Raw genomic sequence first — 25,390 nt, 5'->3', positions numbered from 1 at the left:
TATTCTGAATTCTTTTTCTGGAAGGTTGCCTATCTCTACTTCATTTTAGTTGTTTTTCTGGGGTTTTATCTTATTCCTTCATGTAGTACATAGTCCTCTGCCTTTTAATTTTGTCTGTCTTTCTGTGAATGAGATTTTCGGTCCACAGGCTACAGGATTGTACTTCTTCTTGCTTCTGCTTTCTGCCCTCTGGTGGATGAGGCTATCCCACACCGGAGCTCTTGACCCTTCTTCATCCTCCTCCAATTCATTGAAGTCTCTCTTCAAGAACCAGCACAGACCCAACTTCCTCCTTGTCTTCTTGGTCAATATCTCAAGTGGTCTCTCCTTTTCCACAGTCCTTCTTAAAGTCTTGACCATGGTCTTGGGTTGTGAGCACTTGGGTCCTTTCCTCTGTGTCACTAATTGTTCGACTTTGAAACGATGAGAGGTAAATTCCATAAAGAACCTCTTGTAGTTCCATAAAATTCTAGGAACTTACAGGGGCATGGAGACCTTTAACTCACTGAGTCCAACAGACATATTTTTTAGACAACCGAACTAGGCCTCAAGGCTTGGAGTGATTTTTGTTGTTGTTATTGTTGTTTTATGTCTTTATTGGAGTATAATTGCTTTACAATGGTGTGTTAGTTTCTGCTGTATAACAAAGTGAATCAGTTATACATATACATATGTTCCCATATCTCTTCCCTCTTGCATCTCCCTCCCTCCCACCCTCCCTATCCCACCTCTCTAGGTGGTCACAAAAAATCGAGCTAATCTCCCTGTGCTATGCGGCTGCTTCCCACTAGCTATCTATTTAACGTTTGGTAGTGTATATATGTCCATGCCACTCTCTCGCTTTGTCACAGCTTACCCTTCCCCCTCCCCATATCCTCAAGTCCATTCTCTAGTAGGTCTGTGTCTTTATTCCTGTCTTACCCCTAGGTTCTTCATGACATTTTTTTTCTTAAATTCCATATATATGTGCTAGCATATGGTATTTGTCTTTCTCTTTCTGACTTACTTCACTCTGTATGACAGACTCTAGGTCCATCCACCTCATTACAATTAGCTAAATTTCGTTTCTTTTTATGGGTGAGTAATATTCCATTGTATACATGTGCCACATCGTCTTTATCCATTCATCTGATGATGGACACTTAGGTTGTTTCCATCTCCGGGCTATTGTAAATGAACATTTTGGTACATGACTCTATTTGAATTTTGGTTTTCTCAGGGTATATACCCAATAGTGGGATTGCTGGGTCATATGGTTGTTCTATTTGTAGTTTTTTAAGGAACCTCCATACTGTTCTCCAAGGTGGCTGTACCAATTCACATTCCCACCAGCAGTGCAAGAGTGTTCCATTTTCTCCACACCCTCTCCAGCATTTTTTTTTTTAGATTTTTTGATGATGGCCATTCTGACTGGTATGAGATGATATCTCGTTGTAGTTTTGATTTGCATTTCTCTAATGATTAATGATGTTGAGCATTCTTTAATCTGTTTGTTGGCAGTCTGTATATCTTCTTTGGAGAAATGTCTATTTAGGTCTTCTGCCCATTTTTGGATTGGGTTGTTTGTTTTTTTGTTATTGAGCTGCATGAGCTGCTTATAAATTTTGGAGATTAATCCTTTGTCCGTTGCTTCATTTGCAAATATTTTCTCCCATTCTGAGGGTTGTCTTTTGGTCTTGTTTATGGTTTCCTTTGCTGTACAAAAGCTGTCAAGTTTCCTTAGGTCCCATTTGTTTATTTTTGCTTTTATTTCCATTTCACTAGGAGGTGGGTCAAAAAGGATCTTGCTGTGATTTATGTCATAGAGTACCCTGCCTGTTTTTCCTCTCAGAGTTTGATAGTTTCTGGCCTTAAATTTAGGTCTTTAATCCATTTTGAGCTTATTTTTGTGTATGGTGTTAGGGAATGGTCTAATCTCAGACTTTTACATGTACCTGTCCAGTTTTCCTAGCACCACTTATTGAAGAGGCTGTCCTTTCTCCACTGTACATTCCTGCCCCCTTTATCAAAGATAAGGTGACCATATGTGTGTGGATTTATCTCTGGGCTTTCTATCCTGTTCCATTGATCTATCTTTCTATTTTTCTGCCAGTACCATACTGTCTTGATTACTGTAGCTTTGTAGTATAGTCTGAAGTCAGGGAGCCTGATTCCTCCAGCTCCGTTTTTCATTCTGAAGATTGCTTTGGGTATTTTGGGTCTTTTGCGTTTCCATACAAATTTTTCGTTCTAGTTCTGTGAAAAATGCCAGTGGTAGTTTTATAGGGATTGCATTGAATCTGTAGATTACTAGGTAGTAGAGTCATTTTCGCAATGTTGATTCTTCCAATCCAAGAACATGGTATATCTCTCGATCTATTTGTATCATCTTTAATTTCTTTCATCAGTGTCTTATAATTTTCTGCATACAGGTCTTTTGTCTCCTTAGGTAGGTTTATTCCTAGATATTTTATTCTTTTTTTTGCAATGGTAAATGGGAGTGTTTTCTTGATTTCACTTTCAGATTTTTCATCATTAGTGTATAGGAATGTCATAGATTTCTGTGCATTAATTTTGTATCCTGCTAATTTACCAAATTCATTGATTAGCTCTAGTAGTTTTCTGGTAGCATCTTTAGGATTCTTTATGTATAGTATCATCTCATCTGCAAACAGTGACAGCTTTACTTCTTCTTTTCCTATTTGGATTCCTTTTATTTCCTTTTCTTCTCTCATTGCTGTGGTTAAAATTTCCAAAACTATGTTGAATAAGAGTGGTGAGAGTGGGCAACCTTGTCTTGTTCCTGATCTTAGTGGAAATGGTTTCAGTTTTTCACCATTGAGGACGATGTTGGCTGTGGTTTTGTCATATATGGCATTTATTATATTGAGGAAAGTTCCCTCTATGCCTACTTTCTGCAGGGTTTTTATCATAAATGGGTGTTGAATTTTGTTGAAAGATTTCTCTGCATCTATTGAGATGATAATATGGTGTTTCTCCTTCAATTTGTTAATATGGTGTATCACGTTGATTGATTTGCATATATTGAAGAATCCTTGCATTCCTGGAATAAACCCCACTTGATCATGGTGTATGATCCTTTTAATATGCTGTTGGATTCTGGTTGCTAGTATTTTGTTGAGGATTTTTGCATCTATGTTCATCAGTGATATTGGCCTGTAGTTTTCTTTCTTTGTGACATCCTTGTCTGGTTTTGGTATCAAGATGATGGTGGCCTCATAGAATGAGTTTGGGAGTGTTCCTCTCTCTGCTATATTTTGGAAGAGTTTGAGGATAGGTGTTAGGTCTTCTCTAAATGTTTGATAGAATTCGCCTGTGAAGCCATCTGGTCCTGGGCTTCTGTTTGTTGGAAGATTTTTAATTACAGTTTCAATTTCAGTGCTTGTGATTGGTCTGTTCATATTTGCTATTTCTTCCTGATTCAGTCTTGGCAGATTGTGCATTTCTAAGAATTTGTCCATTTCTTCCAGGTTGTCCATTTTACTGGCATAGAGTTGCTTGTAGTAATCTCTCATGGTCTTTTGTATTTCTGCAGTGTCAGTTGTTACTTCTCCTTTTTCATTTCTAATTCTATTGATTTGATTCTCCCTTTTTTTCTTGATAAGTCTGGCTAATGGTTTATCAATTTTGTTTATCTTCTCAAAGAACCAGCTTTTAGTTTTATTGATCTTTGCTATCATTTCCTTCATTTCTTTTTCATTCATTTCTGATCTGATTTTTATGATTTCTTTCCTTCTGCTAACCTTGGGGTTTTTTTGTTCTTCTTTCTCTAATTGCTTTTGGTGAAAGGTTAGGTTGTTTATTCGAGTTGTTTCCTGTTTCTTAAGGTAGGATTGTATTGCTATAAACTTCCCTCTTAAAAAAAAAAAAAAAAAAAAAAAAAAAAAAAAAAAAAACTTCCCTCTTAGAACTGCTTTTGCTGCATCCCATAGGTTTTGGGTCATCGTGTCTCCATTGTCATTTGTTTCTAGGTATTTTGTTTCCTCTTTGATTTCTCCAGTGATCACTTCGTTATTAAGTAGTGTATTTTTCTGTATTTTTTACAGATCTTTTCCTGTAGTTGATATCTAGTCTCATAGCACTGTGGTCAGAAAAGATACTTGATACAATTTTAGTTTTCTGAAATTTACCAAGGCTTTATTTGTGACCCAAGATATGATCTATCCTGGAGAATGTTTCATCAGCACTTGAGAAAAATGTGTATTCTGTTGTTTTTGGATGGAATGTCCTATAAATATCAATTAAATCCATCTCGTTTAATGTATCATTTAATGCTTGTGTTTCCTTATTTATTTTCATTTTGGATCATCTGTCCATTGGTGAAAGTGGGGTGTTAAAGTCCCCTACTATGAATGTGTTACTGTCAATTTCCCCTTTTATGGCCGTTAGTGCTTGCCTTCTGTATTGAGGTGCTCATATGTTGGGTGCATAAATATTTACAATTGTTATATCTTTTTCTTGGATCGATCCCTTGATCTTTATGTAGTGTCCTTCTTTGTCTCTTGAATAGTCTTTATTTTAAAGTCTATTTTGTCTAATATGAGACTTGCTACTCCAGCTTTCTTTTGGTTTGCATTTGCATGGAATATATTTTTCCATCTGCTCACTTTCAGTTTGTATGTGTCTCTAGGTCTGAAGTGGGTCTCTTGTAGACAGCATATATATGGGTCTTGTTTTTTGTTTTTTTGTTTTTTTTTTTCTTTAGCGGTATGCAGGCCTCTCACTGATGTGGCCTCTCCCGTTGTGGAGCACAGACTCCAGACACACAGGCTCAGCAGCCATGGCTCACAGGCCCAGCCACTCCGCAGCACGTGGGATCTTCCCAGACAAGGGCACGAACCTGCGTCCCCTACATTGGCAGGCAGACTCTCAACCACTGCTCCACCAGGGAAGCCCTGGGTCTTGTTTTTTTATACATTCAGTCAACCTGTGTCTTTTGGTGGGAACTTTTAGTCCATTTACATTTAAGGTAATTATGTATGTTCCTATTCCCATTTTCTTAATTGTTTTGGGTTCGTTATTGTAGGTTTTTTCCTTCTCTTGTGTTTCTTGTCTAGAGAAGTTCCTTTAGCATTTTTTGTAAAGCTGTTTTGGTGGTGCTGAACTCTCTCAGCTTTTGCTTGTCTGTAAAGGTTTTAATTTCTCCATCAAATCTGAATGAGGTCTTTGCTGAATAGAGTAATCTTGGTTGCAGGTTTTTCTCCTTCATCACTTTAAATATGTCCTGCCAATCCCTTCTGGCTTGCAGAGTTTCTGCTGAAAGATCAGCTGTTAACCTTATGGGGATTCCCTTGTGTGTTATTTGTTGTTTTTCCCTTGCTGCTTTTAATATGTTTTCTTTGTATTTAATTTTTGACAGTTTGATTCATATGTGTCTTGGCATATTTCTCCTTGGATTTTTCCTGTATGGGACTCTCTGTGATTCCTGGACTTAATTAACTATTTTGTTTCCCATGTTAGGGAAGTTTTCAACTATAATAATCTCTTCAAATATTTTCTCAGTCCCTTTCTTTTTCTCTTCTTTATCTGGAACCCCTATAATTCAAATGTTGGTGCGTTTAATGTTTTCCCAGAGGTCTCTGAGCCTGTCCTCAGTTCTTTTCATTCTTTTTTCTTTATTCTTCTCTGCAGTAGTTATTTCCACTATTTTATCTTCCAGGTCACTTATCCATTCTTCTGTCACAGTTATTCTGCTATTGATCCCATCTAGAGTATTTTTAATTTCATTTATTATGTTGTTCATCATTGTTTGTTTCATCTTTAGTTCTTCTAGTTCCTTGTTAAATGTTTCTTGCATTTTGTCCATTCTATTTCCAAGATTTTGGATGATCTTTACTATCATTATTCTGAATTCTTTTTCAGGTAGACTGCCTATTTCCTCTTCATTTGTTAGGTCTGGTGGATTTTTATCTTGCTCCTTCATCTGCTGTGTTTTTTTATGTCTTCTCATTTTGCTTATCTTACTGTGTTTGGGGTCTCCTTTTTGCAGGCTGCAGGTTCGTAGTTCCCGTTTTTTTTTTTTTTTTTTTTGGTGTCTGTCCCCAGTAGCTAAGGTTTGTTCAGTGGATTGTGTAGGCTTCCTGGTGGAGGGGACTAGTGCCTGTGTTCTGGTGGATGAGGCTGGATCCTGTCTTTCTGGTGGGCAGGTCCACATCTGGTGGTGTGTTTTGGGGTATTGGTGGACTTATTATGATTTTAGGCAGCCTCTCTGCTAGTGGGTGGCATTGTGTTCCTGTCTTGCTAGTTGTTTGGCATAGGGTGTCCAGCACTGTAGCTTGCTGGTCTTTGAGCAAAGCTGGGTGCTGGTGTTGAGATGGAGATCTCTGGGAGATTTTCGCCATTTGTTATCTATAGAAATGATCCCTGAAAGTATAGTCTTAGGCTGGAGTGATTTAATTGAGGTCTTCTATGTAGTGACAGAGAAAGGGAAGGACTCATATATACTCTTACCTAGGTGCTATTTCTAATCTAAAGTACTGCTACTTTCCATCATACATAAATATGACTACTGACTTTTTTGTAAAAGTCAAAGAAAGATAAAGCAAGGCCTCTCAAATAGTATTAAATGTGTTCTGATTTGATTGATGTAAAGCAAAGTTTCTAAAGATGGACCTAAGAGAAAGAAACTAAATTTTATAACAAGAAACAGTGGCAATAGCAGTTGTTACTAGACCTTATCTTCAGAGATGTGCAAGTGATAGAGGTTGGTGCCAGTGGAGGATGCTTCTTCTCAGAGACCCGCAAGCATGAAGCTGGCTGCAAGAGAAGATACAGCTGAGGGAAGATACTGGTATATATGCACATCCCTGGCAGGTATTTTCGAAGTACAGAGTTTTCAGCATTTGACTCTGAGTGGATACCTGGTCCTTTTATACTGCAGGAAAATATTGAATAACATCATCTGTCTCCTCAGCACCACATGTAACACAGTGGCTGCTTAGGGATCTGGTGTCTGTTTCTTCTGGTAGTTACTTTCTATTGGGAGAAGAAAAATACATAACAATATCCCTTCTGTTTATTGAATTGTTTTGGCATCCTGATGTAATTGAATTTCACTTAAAGTAAGAACTAAATAGAAATAAGAATTTGGAAAGAGAAAACAATCTTAATTCTTATAAAAAAAAAAGCATGGCCCTGTCATCCTCCCTTTTGAAAAATACAGCAGGTTTAAATATTTATTACATGCATGGTTTAATGCAGGAACAGGATATAATGTACATCTCTATATCTTAGCTCATAATTTAAGTACAATTTATCTTTGCTTAAATTGGATTTTCTTATCAACCAAAATAATCTCAAAAGTAGCATAAATATAACGTTAAATATCTGCTTTGTTTCATTATATTAGAAATGCTTTGTAGTGCAGAGTGTCCTGAATTTTGAGCAGTAGTATGTTGAAAGTTACAAGCTCTGTAGCTTTTCTCTGAGGCACAATTTAAAAGAACAAGTTCTAGGAAAAAAAGGGTTGTGTTAAAATGGAACTCTCAAACCAAGGTCAAGCTGTTCACTGGATAACCTTTGAATAGTCTGGAATTATCCAGATTCTCTGTATGTAGACAATCTTTTGTAGCAAGAGAAAGAAATAGCAATGGTGTATATCAATCAGTTTTGTGACAACTTGATTTTCCAAAAGTCCCCTTAAGAAATTTCTCCAATGTATTTGGAGGTAATGTAGCTAAGTCATATCCAGTATATTAAACACTGAAGTTTGTGTGTTGCTTTCAGATAATTTGGCAGGGTACACAGCTATATTAGCAAAAAGCTGAAATATTAATGGAAATATTAACCTTGTCAGATTATGAACTGAGTTGAAATTTACCATGTGTCCCATAATATTGGGCTTTTCTTTCAGAGCAAAGCATTTTATAATGGAAGAAAGACATATTTAAAAGTGACTTGATTTACCACATTTGAGTACAGGCTTTTATTTAAGGCTTACCCCAATACCCAATTCTGTGATCACCAAGAGGAGATGTGCAGACCCCAGAGCATGGATCCTGTCCATGGACTCTGGTCACAGGTCTTGCCATCCACCAGTGGTACCAGAATCACATGATAGTGGAGAAGCCATGGGTCCTTTCCTTAGGCTGGTTGGCTATTACCAAAATCTTTATTCCATTCAACCTTCACACAAATTCTTAACACACACAGAAAAAGAAAAATTTGGTTTACACAACATATGGAGTTGATTTCCTGTACTTTTCAAACTACCTATAAAAAACCAGTCATCTGTCTACATGTGGGGCTAAAATGAAGATCATGGTTTACATTTGGTTATTAAATGAAGTTATGGGCATGAAAGAGAATTACTATATTTGATTCATCTTTTTTGTTCATAAAATCTGTCTTTCAGGAAAAGCTGGCTCTGTGTGCTTTGGGGTTTAGTGTATTCTTATTACAGAATGTAGGCAGAAGAGAGAAGATGTTTAGAAATGTCTCCATTAGGTTTGCCCCAAGCAGCCCTAAGGCAAGGATGTGGGTGTGGACATTTAGTTGGGAAGTGGTTCCAGGTGGCAGCGTGAGTGGACCAGGGAGGGTCCCGCTCCAGCTCCTGAAAGGGGCAACTGGAAACAGGGGCTCAGTCCATCTGGAGACCCTCCAAGGGAAGTGTGGAAGATGCTCAGACCTGCCCACTGAGGGGTGTGGGTGCAGAAACTGGGGTATTTATCCATCATTTTATAAATGATTTTTTTTTTAACATCCACCAATTACTTTCTCATTGGTTGAGGCACAGGAAACTGTAGATTTAGAAAGGAACAGGCTTCAGGTGACCTCCAAGGAAGGTAGAAGGAATATGGTTAGGACACCGACAACATTGGCTCCAGAAAGCATAACTAGAAATGAATATAAACATTGGGAGAGTCGACTGACTGCACCGAATCCACGTGGACACTCAGGTTATCATCACATGGTAATAATGCAGAACGATGTCAACTAAGCATTGTGACCTTATGCGTTTTGTTTTTTCTTAGCCCTTGACTCTTCCATCACCCATCAGATGGTACAAAATTGGTTTTAATCTACTTAAGCTAATCATCAGACATCACTGTAGACACAGATTCCATTGAGATTTCTAAACATATAGCCTAGACCAGATTCATAATCTGTTATTCCTACATGCCAACACTTCTTGTCACTCTTTTCAAAGTTAACAAATTTGTATTCAGTATCTACTTGCTTTATGACAGAGATTTGATGGCACTCTCAGTAACATGCCTCCTTTTGCTCTCATCTGCGACTGCTTTGATCATGTCTGAGAGGGTGACCAGACAGGTCTTCTGATTTTGTTGACAGCAGCCCATACTTTCCTCAATAGGTTTCCTCTCTTTGTTTAAATAGATTTTGAACATTATGAGCGCTTTATAATATTTTGACTTCACATCCAATGATGCAATACACTGATCAATAAGCAGAAAGAGAAACAGAGATCATCCCATACAGGGTTACTCAGTACATACAGTGTGTTCAATAGCTACCAGAATAGAATTAAGTGAATGCAACATTAGCATAACTCAGTTCCAAACTTTAAGGGACAAAGTCTGTTGTCTTGTTGTCTAAGTAGTTCCTTGGATGTATCACATGTTTTATGACCTTCAGACTTCCCAAATGTCTAACCATCTGGTTGGTCGTGGAAGCCAAAACACAGAAAAATGACAATAAGTGGCAAATAGATGTATTTGTCAGGTGGGTAGTGAAAGATGAGGAGATGATGGAACAGCTCTTTGTATTAAGATTTACAAAAGGTAGTAAAGTGCCATTGATTTTAAAAATAAATCCCACTGTCTTTCCATGTGGGTTCTGAGATCAGAGAGGGAGCAGAATTGTATAGACACTAGATCATCAACCAAATGTATTGAACTCTCAATTTGTGTGTAACAAGGACACAGCCTGTCTTCTAAGTTTTAAAATATGGACATCTATTTTTCACGTCATTAGTAATTTCTTGGTAATCTGAGTTCCAAGTGGCTCCATTTTTCTGGGGTCACTTGTTCTGTTGACAAACCAAAACATTACTTGATTTCTTACTCTATTTTTGACCTCAGTTATTTTCCATCCTCCTGCTTTTGCTTATCTTGGCCCCGTCGCATGCAGAGAAGTCTCACACATTTTGCTCTAGCCCAAAATTTGAACTCACCTTGTCACCTTTCAGCTAACATGACGCTGCTATATTGTTAGATCATTAATGAAATTTGGAGAATAACAGAAGGGAATTCGAGCTCAGAATACAAATCAAATCAAAATTCAATTTCAAGTGGTTGCCAATGTTTACCAACAATTTTCCAACCTGGAGACACTTTGAATGTTCTCTTTTTCCTTGGATGCAGCCTGCTGATGTGAAGCTGGGGTCTCCCCTTCCCCTGAATGAGTCTTTCACACCTCTCCCATACCAACAGTATCATTGTCTGCCAGAGAGAAAAACCCAAAGTAATCACTGCGTTATTTTGCAGAGTAGTTAAATTTCCCTTTGTATGAAAATCACTGATCCAGATTTTGCCCAGGCCTGGTATTTATGACCAAGAAGGTCATTAGGGTGGAGCTTCTGATCTCAATTACAGAAGAGAAAGATGTGGAGATCACGTTCCTCCCCACAAATACATCAGAAATGCATCTGCATGTGGAACAACTCCTACAGAACACCTACTGAATGCTGGCAGAAGACCTCAGACCTCCCAAAAGGCAACAAACTCCCCACGTACCTGGGTAGGGCAAAAGAAAAAAGAATAAACAGAGGCAAAAGAATAGGGACGGGACCCGCACCAGTGGGAGGGAGCTTTGAAGGAGGAAAGGTTTCCACACACTAGGAAGGCCCTTTGCGGGCAGAGACTGCAGGTGGCAGAGGGGGGAAGCTTCGGAGCCGCAGAGGAGAGCGCAGCCACAGGGGTGCGGAGGGCAAAGCGGAGAGATTCCTGCACAGAGGATCGGTGCCGACCAGCACTCACCAGCCCGAGAGGCTTGTCTGCTCATCCGCCGGGGCAGGCGGGGCTGGGAGCTGAGGCTCGGGCTTCAGTCGGAGTGCAGGGAGAGGACTGGGGTTGGCAGCGTGAACACAGCCTGAAGGGGCTAGTGCGCCACGGCTAGCCGGGAGGGAGTCCGGGGAAAAGTCTGGATTTGCCGAAGAGGCAAAATACTTTTTCTTCCCTCTTTGTTTCCTGGTGCGTGAGGAGAGGGGATTCAGAGCGCCGCTTAAAGGAGCTCCAGAGACGGGCGCAAGCCACGGCTAACAGCATGGACCCCAGAGATGGGCAAGAGAAGCTAAGGCTGCTGCTGCCGTAACCAAGAAGCCTGTGTGCAAGCACAGGTCACTATCCACACCTCCCTTCCAGGGAGCCTGTGCAGCCTGCCACTGCCAGGGTCCCAGGATCCAGGGACAACTTCCCCGGGAGAATGCATGGTGCGCCTCAGGCTGGTGCAACGTCATGCTGGCCTCTGCCGCCGCAGGCTCGCCCCGCACTCCGTACCCCTCCCTTCCCCCAGCCTGAGTGAGGCAGAGCCCCCGAAGCAGCTGTTCCTTTAACCCAGTCCTGTCTGAGCGAAGAACAGACGCCCTTTGGGGACCTACATGCAGAGGCGTGTCCAAATCCAAAGCTAAGCCCCGGGAGCTGTGCGAACAAAGAAGAGAAAGGGAAATCCCTCACCGCAGCCTCAAGAGCAGAGGATTAAATCTCCACAATCAACTTGATGTACCCTGCATCTGTGGAAAACTTGAACAAACAACGAATCATCCTAAACTGAGGAGGTGGACTTTGAGAACAACGATATATATATATATATATATATATATATATTTTTTTTTTTTCCCCTTTTCCTCTTTTTATGTGGATGTGGATGCTTCTGTGTGTGATTTTTGTCTCTATAGCATTGCTTTTGTCATTTGTCCTAGGGTTTTGTCTGTCTGTTTTGGGGGTATTTTTTTAGTACAGTTTTTCACACTTGTTATCATTGGTGGATTTGGTTTTTGGTTTGGCAGCTCTCCTCGTTCTTTCTTTCCTTTTTATAAAACTTTTTATTACTTAAATTTTTTTAAAAAAAATTATTTTTTATTTTAATAACTTTATTTTATTTTATCTTCTTCATTCTTGCTTTCTTTTTTTTCTCACTTTTATTCTGAACCGTGTGAATGACAGGCTCTTGGTGCTCCAGCCAGGCATCAGGGCTGTGCCTCTGAGGTGGGAGAGTCAAGCTCAGGACACTGGTCCACAAGAGACCTCCCAGCTCCACGTAATATCAAACAACGAAAATCTCCCAGAGATCTCCATCTCAACGCCAAGACTCAGCTCCACTCAATGACCAGCAAGCTACAGTGCAGGACACCCTATGCCAAACAACTAGCAAGACAGGAACGCAAACCCATACATTAGCACACAGGCTGCCTAAACCCATAATAATGCCACAGACACGCCAAAACACACCACCAGACGTGGACATACCCACCAAAAAGGCAAGATCCAGCCTCATCCACCAGAACACAGGCACTAGACCCCTCCACCCGGAAGACTACACAGCCCACTGAACAAACATTAGCCACTGGGGACAGACGCCAAAAACAACGGGAACTACGAACCTGCAGCCTGCAAAAAGGAGACCCGAAACACAGTAAGTTAAGCAAAATGAGAAGACAGAGAAACACACAGCAGATGAAGGAGCAAGGCAAAAACCCAACAGACCTAACAAATGAAGAAGTAGGCAGTCTACCTGAAAAAGAATTCAGAATAATGATGGTAAAGATGATCCAAAATCATGGAAATAGAATGGAGAAAATACAAGAAACATTTAACATGGACCTAGAAGAACTAAAGAGCAAACAAACAGTGATGAACAACACAATAAATGAAATGAAAAATTCTCCAGAAGGGATCAATAGCAGAAAAACTGAGGCAGAAGGACAGATAAGTGACCTGGAAGATAAAATAGTGGAAATAACTACTGCAGAGCCAAATAAAGAAAAAAGAATGAAAAGACTTGAGGACAATCTCAGAGACCTCTGGGACAATATTAAATGCACCAACATTCAAATTATAGGGTTCCCAGATAAAGAAGAGAAAAAGAAAGGGACTGAGAAAATATTTGAAGAGATTATAGTTGAAAACTTCCCTAATATGGGAAAGGAAATAGTTAATGAAGTCGAGGAAGCACAGAGAGGCCAATATAGGATAAATCCAAGGAGAAACACACCAAGACACATATTAATCAAACTTTCAAAAATTAAATACAAAGAAAACATATTAAAAGCAGCAAGGGAAAAACAACAAATAGCACACAAGGGAATCCCAATAAGGTTAACAGCTATCTTTCGGCTGAAACTCTGCAAGCCAGAAGGGAGTGGCAGGACATATTTAAAGTGATGAAGAAGAAAAACCTACACCCAAGATTACTCCACCCAGCAAGGATCTTATTCAGATTTAATGGAGAAGTTAAAACCTTTACAGACAAGCAAAAGCTAAGAGAGTTCAGCACCACCAAATCAGTTTCACAACAAATGCTAAAGGAACTTCTCTAGGCAGGAAACACAAGAAAAGGAAAAGACCTACAATAACAAACCCAAAACAATTAAGAAAATGGTAATAGGAACATACATATTGATAATTACCTTAAATGTAAATGGATTAAATGCTACAACCAAAAGACATAGACTGGCTGAATGGATACAAAAACAAGGCCTGTATATATGCTGTCTACAAGGGACCCACTTCAGACCTAGGGACACATAAAGACTGAAAGTGAGGGTAGGGAAAAAGATATTCCATGAAAATAGAAATCAAAAGAAAGCTGGAGTAGCAATTCTCATATCAGACAAAATAGACTTTAAAACAAAGACTGTTGAAGACACAGAAGGACAGTACATAATGATCAAGGGATCAATCCAACAAGAAGATATAACAATTGTAAATATCTATGCACCCAACATAGGAGCACCTCAATACATAAGGCAAATACTAATAGCCATAAAAGGGGAAATCGAAAGTAACACAATCAAAGTAGGGGACTTTAACATTCCAGTTTCACCAATGGACAGTTCATCCAAAATGAAAATAAATAAGGAAACACAAGCTTTAAATGGTACATTAAACAAGATGGACTTAATTGAGATTTATAGGGCATTCCATCCTAAAACAACAGAATACACATTCTTCTCAAATGCTAATGGAATATTTTCCAGGGTAGATCATATCTTGGGTCACAAATCAAGCCTTGGTAAATTTATGAAAATTGAAATCATATCAAATATCTTTTCCAACCACAATGCTATGATACTAGATCTCAATTACAGGAATAAATCTGTAAAAAATAAAAACACATGGAGTCTAAATAATACACTACTTAATAACCAACAGACCACTGAGAAATCAGAGGAAATAAAAAAAATGCCTAGAAACAAATGATAATAAAAACACGATGACCCCAAACCTATGGAATGCAGCAAAAGCAGTTCTAAGAGGGAAGTTTATAGCAATACAATCCTACATCAGGAAACAAGAAACATCTCAAATAAACAACGTAACCTTACACCTAAAGCAATTAGAGAAAGAAGAACAAAAACCCCCAAAGTTAGCAGAAAGAAATAAAGATCAGATCAGAAAGGAATGAAAAAGAAATGAAGGAAACAATAGCAAAGATCAATAAAACTAAAAGCTGGTTCTTTCAGAAGATAAACAAAATTGATAAACCATTAGCCAGACTCATCAAGAAAAAAAGGGAGAAGACTCAGATCAATAGAATTAGAAATGAAAAAGGAGAAGTAACAACTGACACTGCAGAAATGCAAAGGACCATGAGAGACTACTGCAAGCAACTGTATGCCAATAAAATGGATAACCTGGAAGAAATGGACAAATTCTTAGAAATGCACAACCTTCTGGGACTGAACCAGGAAGATATAGAAAATATGAACAGACCATTCACGAGCACTGCAATTGAAACTGTGATTTAAAAACTTCCAACAAAAGCCCAGGACCAGATGGCTTCACAGGCGAATTCTATCAAACATTTAGAGAAGACCTAACACCTAATCCTTCTCAAACTCTTCCAAACTATAGCAGAGGGAGGAACACTCCCAAACCCATTCTACGAGGCCAGCATCACCCTGATACCAAAACCAGACAAAGATGTCACAAAGAAAGAAAACTACAGGCCAATATCACTGATGAACATAGATGCAAAAATCCTCAGCAAAATACTAGCAAACAGAAACCAACAGCACAAGAAAAAGGATCATACGCCATGATCAAGTTGGATTTATCCCAGGAATGCAAGGATTCTTCAGTATACGCAAAGCAATCAATGTAATAAACCATATTAACAAATTGAAGGAGAAAAACCACATGATCATCTCAATAGATGCAGAGAAAGCTTTCGACAAAATTCAACACCCATTTATGATAAAAACCCTGCAGAAAGTAGGCATAGAGGGAACTTTCCTCAACATAATAAAGGCCATATATGACAAACCCACAGCCACCTCGTCCTCAGTGGTGAAAAACTGAAACCATTTCCACTAAGATCAGGAACAGGACAAGGTTGCCCACTCTCACCACTCTTATTCAACATAGTTTTGGACGTTTTAGCCACAGCAATCAGAGAAGAAAAAGAAATAAAAGGAATCCAAATTGGAAAAGAAGAAGTAAAGCTGTCACTTTTTACAGATGACATGATACTATACATGGAGAATCCTAAAGATGCTACTGGAAAACTACTAGAGCTAATCAATGAATTTGGTAAAGTAGCAGGATACAAAATGAATGCACAGAAATCTTTACATTCCTATACACTAATGATGAAAAATCTGAAAGTGAAATTAAGAAAACACTCCCATTTACCACTGCAACAAAAAGAATAAAATATCTAGGAATAAACCTACCTAAGGAGACAAAAGACCTGTATGCAGAAAATTATAAGACACTGATGAAAGTAATTAAAGATGATACAAATAGATGGAGAGATATACCATGTTCTTGGATTGGAAGAATCAACATTCTGAAAATGACTATATTACCCAAAGCAATCTACAGATTCAATGCAATCCCTATCAAACTACCACTGGCATTTTTCACAGAACTAGAACAAAAAATTTCACAATTCGTTTGGAAACACAAAAGACCCCAAATACCCAATGCAATCTTGAGAGCGAAAAACGGAGCTGGAGGAATCAGGCTCCCTGACTTCAGACTATACTACAAAGCTACAGTAATCACGACAGTATTTGGCTGGCACAAAAACAGAAAGACAGATCAATGGAACAGGATAGAAAACCCAGAGAAAAACCCACGCACATATGGTCACCTTATCTTTGATAAAGGAGGCAGGAATGTACACTGGAGAAAGGACAGCCTCTTCAATAAGTGGTGCTGGGAAAACTGGACAGGTACATATAAAAGTCTGAGATTAGATCACTCCCTAACACCATACACAAAAATAAGCTCAAAATGGATTCAGGACCTAAATTTAAGGCCAGAAACTATCAAACTCTGAGAGGAAAAACAGGCAGGGTACTCTATGACATAAATCAGACAAGTTTCTTTTTGACCCACCTCCTAGAGAAATGGAAATAAAAACAAAAATAAACAAATGGGACTTAATGAAACTTAAAAGCTTTTGCACAGCAAAGGAAACCATAATAGAGACCAAAAGACAACCCTCAGATGGGAGAAAATATTTGCAAATGAAGCAACTGACAAAGGATTAATCTCCAAAATTTACAAGCAGCTCATGCAGCTCAATATCAAAAAAACAAACAACCCAATCCAAAAATGGGCAGAAGACCTAAATAGACATTTCTCCAAAGAATGTATACAGATTGCCAACAAACACATGAAAGAATGGTCAACATCATTAATTATTAGAGAAATGCAAATCAAAACTACAATGAGATATCATCTCACACCAGTCAGAATGGCCATCATCAAAAACTCTACAAACAATAAATGCTGGAGAGAGTGTGAAGAATAGGGAACCCTCTTGCACTGTTGGTGGTAATGTACAGTGATACAGCCACTGTGGAGTACAGTATGTAGGTTCCTGAAAAAACTAAAATAGAACTACCATATGACCCAGCAATCCTACTACTGGGCATATACCCTGAGAAAACCATAGTTCAAAAGGAGTCATGTACCACAATGTTCCTTGCAGCACTATTTACAATAGCCAGGACATGGAAGCAACCTAAGTGTCCATCGACAGATGAATGGATAAAGAAGTTGTGTCACATATATACAATGGAATATTACTCAGCCATGAAAAGAAACGAAATTGAGTTATTTGTAGTGAGGTGGATGGACGTAGAGTCTGTCATGCAGTGTGAAGTCAGAAAGAGAAAAACAAATACCATATGCTAACATATATGGAATGTAAAACACAGTCATGAAGAACCTAGGGGCAAGATGGGAATAAAAACACAGACCTACTAGAGAATGGACTTATGGATACAGGGAGGGGGGAAGGGTAAGGTAGGACAAAGTCAGAGAGTGGTGTGGACATATATACACTAGTAAACGTAAAATAGATAGCTAGTGGGAAGCAGCCGCATAGCACAGGGAGATCAGCTTAGTGCTTTGTGACCACCTAGAGGGGTGGGATAGGGAGAGTGGGAGGGAGGGAGACGCAAGAGGGAAGACATATGGGGACATATGTATATGTATACCTGATTCACTTTGTTATAAAGCAGAAACTAACACAACATTTTAAAGAAATTATACTCCAATAAAGATGTTTTTTTTAAAAAAATAAAAGGTCATTAATCTGATTTTAAATCAGGGTTTCCCTGGTGGCACTGTGGTTGAGAGTCCGCCTGCCAATGCAGGGTACACGGGTTCGTTCCCCGGTCCGGGAAGGCCCCACATGCCGCAGAGTGGCTGGGCCTGTGAGCCATGGCCGCTGAGCCTGCACGTCTGGAGCCTGTGCTCCACAACGGGAGAGGTCACAACAGTGAGAGGCCCACGTACTGCAACGAAAAAGAAAAAAAAAAAAAATCATAAGCACTGTCTACCCAGGTCTCCACTTTGAAATTAGATTTTTCTTTATTGTGCCCCAGGTGAAATGCACAGCAGATCATTCATTCATTGAACAAATAACTGCAGGGAAAATGCTACTTTCCAAGAACTCCTGCAGTAATTGAGAAGTAAAGCAATAGACAAGCCCCCCACTTCACTGCCCTTCATACCACCAGTCTCTTTGAGTGGAAGGAACCACGTAAGGGGTTATATTGCCAATGTCCACAATAAAATCTAGTAGTATTTCCCCCACCAAAAAAAAATTCTAAAAAATTTGTGGACTTGTCAATATTTTCCCTTAAGACTGGAATATCTACAGTACTTTTCTGATATTGGTATAGGTATACTGCTTTTTCTTTTATTATTAAGGTTTTTATAATTCATCTCTTTTTGGTGTATCTTTTTAAATTTCTGATAGTTCTGTATTCTTATATTTCAGGTGTGTTTATTGTGAGTAGTTTAGAGTTACATTTTGTCTTTTTTCAGTCCAATCTGACAGTATTAGTCAATTAATTGGAATATTTAGTCCATTAATTTTAATATAATTTCTGGCACAACAGGCTGATAACTGTCACTTTATGATTTAGTTTCTATTTGCCCCACCTGTTTTTAGTTTTCTTTGACTCTTCTTTATTGACTTATTTTGGATTAATCAAGGATTCCTTTCCCATTTTCTCTGTTAGCCTGTTAGTCATACATTTTTTCAAACTTTTTGTTGCTGATGTGGAAATTGCATCCACTCTTGACTTACTACAGTCTAACATCAATTGCTTTATTTTGCCACTTCTCACACAATTCTAGGACCTCAGAACATTTTTATTCCATTGATTCCCATTTCATCTTTTGTGTTATTGCCATTGTGTGTTTCATTCTGTTATATTTTAGACCACACTAGACATTAGCCTCCTTGTTTTGTACAGTTCCTATTAATTTATATTTCCCCAGGTGTATATATGGACATTTACCTTATTAAACATTTTTGATTTCTGCATTTCATTTCTTAATTTAAATGGAAACATCAAGGGGAATTTAACAAAAAAGTGAAAAGATGATTATTAAATAAAAAGTGTTCTCTTTCTTAAGTACCAATAAAATTCCCTTTGGTGTGTGACAAGTGTTATGACAAGTGTCAGCTCCCTGCCCTTTATCTAACTGCTTCTTTTTGCCTCTGTTGCAAGGAGGTTGGTAACAATACCAGTCAGATGATGCTGTTGTTTTGATTCAACTGGTTCACGTGAAGGTGGCTCCTGGGAGCGTGTGGTGCATAGCAGGTGCTCCTCGTCTGTTAGCTCCCCCTCTTTTCCCAGATCCCAGGCACGTGGCTTCCTCCAATCACCAGCCTGTCTTTCTAGCCTCATCTAACAGCTATGCACAGTGGGTGGGCCCTTTCCTGGATCATGAGCAACATGATATTAGGGACACTGTCCCCTTCTTCTTTGCATTTACCATTAGTGCTTATCAAGGGGTCTGGCATTTAATGGGCAGTGATGGATGTTTTCTGATTGGGTTAATGAGGGACGGAAGGAATGAACAAACAATCAACACTCAGTTATGCCAGTTCATAGAGAAACGCTCCCTACCATGCACTGAGACCTTACACAGGCACACGCTGAGTCTCCTGTTGACTTTGCACCTGTCTTCCTGGGTCAGGCTGGGGATGGGCTGTGGTGAGGGTCATTTCATCTTCATCAAGATGCACTCCTGGCCTACCCTCTGCTCCCTTGGTGGAAGTTCCCAACAGCCCCAAAGTGATGGGCACTGTGGGTGGGCCCAGGGGACAGACACCTGGACCAGTGAATCTGTGAGCAAAGCTCAGCTTCCCCACCCCTTCCTCTACTCTCTCACCACTTTGTCCACCAAAAAGAAATTTTTTTAAAGAAAAAAAGAGGCAATGTGGAAGAAGGAGGAAACTTGGCATTCAACAAATGTTTGTTTATACACACTGAATACCACTAGCTAAATCCACAATGCCTGAAGAATATGGTGTTTTCTGTAATAGATTAATGTTTAAAACACTCAAGGATGAATATCAACTTGCAAAGATTGCCATCTATGATACTTTTTCTCAAAAAATTGCATAGTTTCCTTGAAGAGAATGGAAAAGTTGCCACTCTAACTATAATAAATACAGATTAAAGCATGTGTAATATTGCATGCTATTGTGTACGAGATATACTGAATTTAAAGACTAAAAATACAAGAAAATCTCATATGTTATCATTTCTTTGTGTCCCACCTATAGTTTCTCATAGGTGATGTCTTTTTCAGAAGCTAATATTTCTGACTCTGTCTTTATAATAGTTTAGAAGCACTAAAGAGGATTGGATGGTCACCACAGAGGAAATGAAATATTTGAAAATATGTGACTCTTACTTAGGAAATGTGGAATATGGGCTGACTTTCAAAAGTGCAATAAAGCTTGTACTTTATCTCGCAAATGAACAAGCAGGTGAAAATGAGTGTTTTGTATCTTAGACTGACCACTGGTTTCTGGCATTTTAATATTATTTCTGCTTCACTACTTTAAAATCAAAATAGATAAATAATACCCTCAGGGAAATAACTATGCCTTCCTTTATTCTCCATACTGAAAAAGACATGCTTAGAACTCAATAAATAACAACACACTCTGACCTTAGAAAATTTTATATTTTTTTCAATATGTATTTCTCGAATCTGTATTTTAACTTGTAAAGAGTCCTCAAATTAGCCCCACTACAAATCAGTATTGATATCAGATGATACTTGGCTGTGACCTTGGTTGTGTAACATCTCTTGGTCTTCCTTCCACACCTGGTTTCAGGAGCGGCTTCTGCTGTCCCTGCTGCCAGCGCACATAGCCATGGAGATGAAAGCCGAGATCATCCAGAGGCTGCAGGGCCCCAAAGCCGGCCAAATGGAAAACACCAACAACTTTCACAACCTGTACGTCAAGCGGCACACCAACGTCAGGTATGCTGCTGCTCTGTTCTCCTTCCACAGCAAGTCTGGGGAGCCTGTATGCCAGGTGGGGGACATATTTAACTGGGAGCCCATAATCTTACAGTTTCATGTGTCCTTTGGAACTGTTTACCTTTGCGTGTAGAGTAATTATCACTCCACCTACCCATGTGCTGCCTCTTGGGCCTTCACATTAAGATAAGAAAACGGGTTCCTCTACTTATTGCATTTTGTGACCATCAATTACAAAAGGGAGAGAAGTGGACAATGGGGCCCTTATTCTGGGAACTCCTTGGTCAGAGCTCACTGTGTCCCTGAAACCCAGGACTCAGTATCAGTAAGATTAAAGAGTCATGGGCTCTAGGCACAGGGACTGGTTCCTCAAGGTGGACTTGGCAAGGGCAGGGCCTTGGGAAGCCAGCACTTTCCAGGGAAGCTGGATGTTCTGCTGTCAATCAGGAATGATGGGTTTCTAGGGTATGGCTGGTACCCAGCATCATAGGGGACCAACATGCACCTTAATTAAATTATAATGAAAGTTACTGCTTTTCCAAGAGTGGCACAGCCATCCATGCTTCCCAGGGAGCCATTCCTGGATTCCCAGTAACTGGAAAACTAACATGGGATTGTGGTCAGGAAGCAGGATGGTATAGGACCTCTTCTCCCCTGAGCTCTAGAGAGGAGCTGTGCAGGTCCTCACTTCAGTCTGGAGAGGGTGTTCCCTCCTGTGATCCCCTCCATCTCTGGCTACAGTGGTGTGGGACCTCTCCACATGTGGGTGCCCTGGTCCTCACTGTTCTCCATGCCCACCCGTTACTGACACTACTTCTCTGGGGGCTGTCCTTTCATCCATTCGATTACATTTCAGTGGTGATTGCTATTCTGGCTGGGTTATCTCAATAAGTAACCTGTGCGTGCCTCACTCATTATGTTATTCCTTTAGTCACCCCCCCATCCCATTCAATAGTTTAATAACAACAAACACAAACTAAAGTGTGTTTAGAATCATCTAGAATTGTAATAGGGCTGTTTGCCTTCAAGTCCAGACCTTTTCCATTGGGTGATGCAGCCTTCTGTCTGGTTACTTCAGTTCAAGGATTTTTGAAGTTTATTAAGAAACAAATTTAACTGTAGCTTAATTTATGCATTGCTAAGACAAATTGCATTTTAACACATGATTTTAGAAAAAGGTATGGCCCAAGCACGCAAAGAGCTAATATACAATGAGAAATTCACATTGAAAGGGAGACAAGAGAAAAAAAGTTGCATATCAAGTAGGAACTAAGGAAAAAACATTGAATAAATGAGGAATCAGGAGTAAATTTTTTTATAGTCCCCACCTTTTGTTTTCTTGGAATAATAGGAAAGAACTATGTGTGTATATATACATATATATGTATGTATGTATATATGCATATATTTATGTGTTTGTATATACATATGTATATATATATACATATATATATACATATATACATATATATATATGTATATATATACACACACCGAGACAGAGAACATTCATACATATTAAGGAGTAAAGCTGGACTTCCTTGGTGGTGCAGTGGTTAAGAATCCTCCTGCCAATGCAGGGGACACAGGTTCGAGCCCTGGTCCGGGAAGATCCCACTTGCTGTGGAGCAACTAAGCCCGTGCACCACAACTACTAAGCCTGTGCTCTAGAGCCTGTGAGCCACAACTACTGAGCCCACACACCACAACTACTGAAGCCCATGCATCCTAGAGCCCACATGCCACAATTACTGAGCCCATGCGCCGCAACTATTGAAGCCCATGCACTCTAGGGCCCACATGTGGCAACTACTGAGCCCACGTGCTGCAAGTACCAAAGCCCGTGTGCCTAGAGCCCATGCTCTACAACAAGAGAAGCCACCACAATGAGAAGCCCACACACCACAGCAAAGAGTAGCCCCCACTCACTACAACTAGAGAAAGCCTGCACACAACAATGAAGACCCAGTGCAGCCAAAAAAAAAGGAATAAAATTATTTAAAACACTAGACTGCATTTAGGTTTTTAAGCATTTTACCTACATAATTAAAGAAAAAACATTTATGGTGTCTGACAGGATATACTATAGTAGAAATTGCTCTTTCCAGCCTTAACTATAAGAAAATCAGCAATGCCACTTTCATCTCCAGAAATATTTTTATGTTACTTATTGGTATTCAAAATGTGTAAGGATAAATGTGTCTATCTAAATAGGATCACAGACTATCTTTAAATAGTTGTGATATAATCTGGGAACAATAGACCTGTAAAAATGACTGAAGACACAACCAATCTCAAGCAGTTGATAATTGTCTGCATAATATCTGTATTAGTTATCAGTTTCTGTGTAACAAATTACCCCAAAACTTAGTGGGTAATTTAAAGAACTATAAACAATATTGTTCTTTAAAGAACAATAAACACACCAATCAGAATGGTCATCATCAAAAAGTCTATAAATAACAAATGTTGGAGATGATGTGGAGAAAAGGGAACCCTCGTACATTGTTGGTAGGAATGTAAATTGTTGAAGCCACTATGGAAAACAGTATGGAGGTTCCTCAAAAACCTAAAAATAGAGCTACCATATAATCCAGCAATCTGACTCCTGGGCACATATCTGGAAAAAAACACAATTCAAAAAGATACATGCACCCCAATATTCACTGCAGCACCATTTACAATAGCCAAGACATGGAAGCAATCTAAATGTCCATTGACAGATGAATGGATAAAGAAGATGTGGTACATATATACAATGGAATATTACTTAGCCATAAAAAATGAAATAATGCCATTTGCAGCAACATGGATGGACCTAGAGATTATCACTAAGTGAAGTAAGTCAGAGAAAGACAACTGTCATATGATGTCACTTACATGTAGAATCTAAAATACAATACAAATCAACATATCTATGAAACAAAAACAGACTCACAGACATACAGAACAGACTTGTGATTGTTAAGGGGAAGGGGGTTGGAAGAGGGAAGGACTGGGAGTTTGAGATTAGCAGAGGCAAGCTATTATACATAGAATGGATAAACAACAAGGTCCTACTGTATAGCACAGGGAACTATATTCAATATCCTATGACAAACCATATGGAAAGAAATATGAAAAAGAATATATATATATATATAACTGAATATAACTGAATCATTTTGCTGTATAGAATAAATTAACACAACATTGTAAATCAGCTATACTTCAAAAAAAAAAAAAAGACCCATTTAAAAAAAAGAACCCATAGAATGGGAGAAAATATTTGCAATAATATATCTGATAAGGGACTTGAATCCAGAATATATAAAGAACATTTACAGCTCAACAATAAAAATACAAATAACCTAATTTTTTTAGAAAAAGAACAATAAACATCTCACAACATCTGTGAGTTGGAGTTTGGGAGCAGCTTACCCAGGTGGTTTTGGCATAGACTTTCCCATGAGGCTGCAGGCTGCTGGGCAATCTGTTCCCAATGTGACTTCCCACCTGGTGGACAGGTTAACTTCCTGTTGGCTGGAGGCCTCAGATCCTCATCATTGGGCCTCTTCACAGTTTGCTTGAGTATCCTCACAACATGGCCGCTTGCTTCCGCAGAGGGAGGGGTCCAGGTGGAAGCTTCAATATCTTTTATGATCTAACCTTTGAACGTCATTTCTGGTCATTTCTGCAGTATCCTATTGGTTACACAAGTCAGCCCTACCCATTATGGGAAGGGACAGTACAAGAGTGTGAGTACTGGGAGGTGAGGATAACTGGGGCCATCTTGGAAGCTGATTAACACACTTATCTAAGGCAAAGGATTGGTGAAGCACCTTCAACTGTCTTCAGAGATTGTGTAGAATATGTTTTCAGTATTAAATTTAAATTCATCAAACATATTTGGGATCCTAAAGTAACTTAAATTCTTAAAACTTAAAAATGGAAAATCTTCGATAGCATGGAGTACCAATTAATTTTAAATGAAATATGAAAATATATGGCCTTTTCCTCCTGAAACAGGGCAGGTATAATAAACAAAGAAGCAGATAAAATACCTGGCTAATGCAGGTAGTTCAGTCAGTAACTGAGGGTGTTTTTTAATGAGAATTATTAGGTTGATCGACCAAAAAGATCTGTTGATAACTTTTAGTTTTGCTTTGCTTTGATTCAATGAAATATTTATTCTCTGTTAATAACATTGACTAGCTCTTTACTAACTGATATAATAACAATAATAATAATAGTAATAAGTAGGATGAGGAGGAAGTGGAGAAGAAAAAGAATTTATAGATGTGAAGGTAGCAACTACCAGTTGCCTTCTGAATCATTGTCTTCCTCTGAATCCCTCCCACTAGTGCTGAAACATTCACAAATCCATCAAGTCTTTGGAAACAAACATAAATCCCTGAATCCAGTGCCACCCTCCAACTCTGAAATTATGTCCATGAATTTCATAGCCCAGATTC

At 39.0% G+C, this 25,390-nt stretch overlaps 1 protein-coding gene across 1 annotated transcript in view; it reads left to right on the top strand.

The window, feature by feature from the left end:
- ADCY2 (adenylate cyclase 2) overlaps window positions 1-25,390 on the top strand; it is a 455,891-nt gene that overhangs the window by 293,245 nt on the left and 137,256 nt on the right. Inside the window, exon 5 of the mRNA XM_032629124.1 lies at window positions 20,788-20,936. Within this exon, the coding sequence (XP_032485015.1) occupies window positions 20,788-20,936 (149 nt within the window). The remainder of the gene's footprint in view (window positions 1-20,787; window positions 20,937-25,390) is intronic.

The sequence above is a fragment of the Phocoena sinus genome, chromosome 3 (genome assembly GCF_008692025.1).
Source record: "Phocoena sinus isolate mPhoSin1 chromosome 3, mPhoSin1.pri, whole genome shotgun sequence".
Classification (NCBI taxonomy): domain Eukaryota; kingdom Metazoa; phylum Chordata; class Mammalia; order Artiodactyla; family Phocoenidae; genus Phocoena; species Phocoena sinus.
The sequence above is the reverse complement of the archived record's forward strand: the minus strand, read 5'-3'. Positions and strand labels throughout refer to the sequence as shown.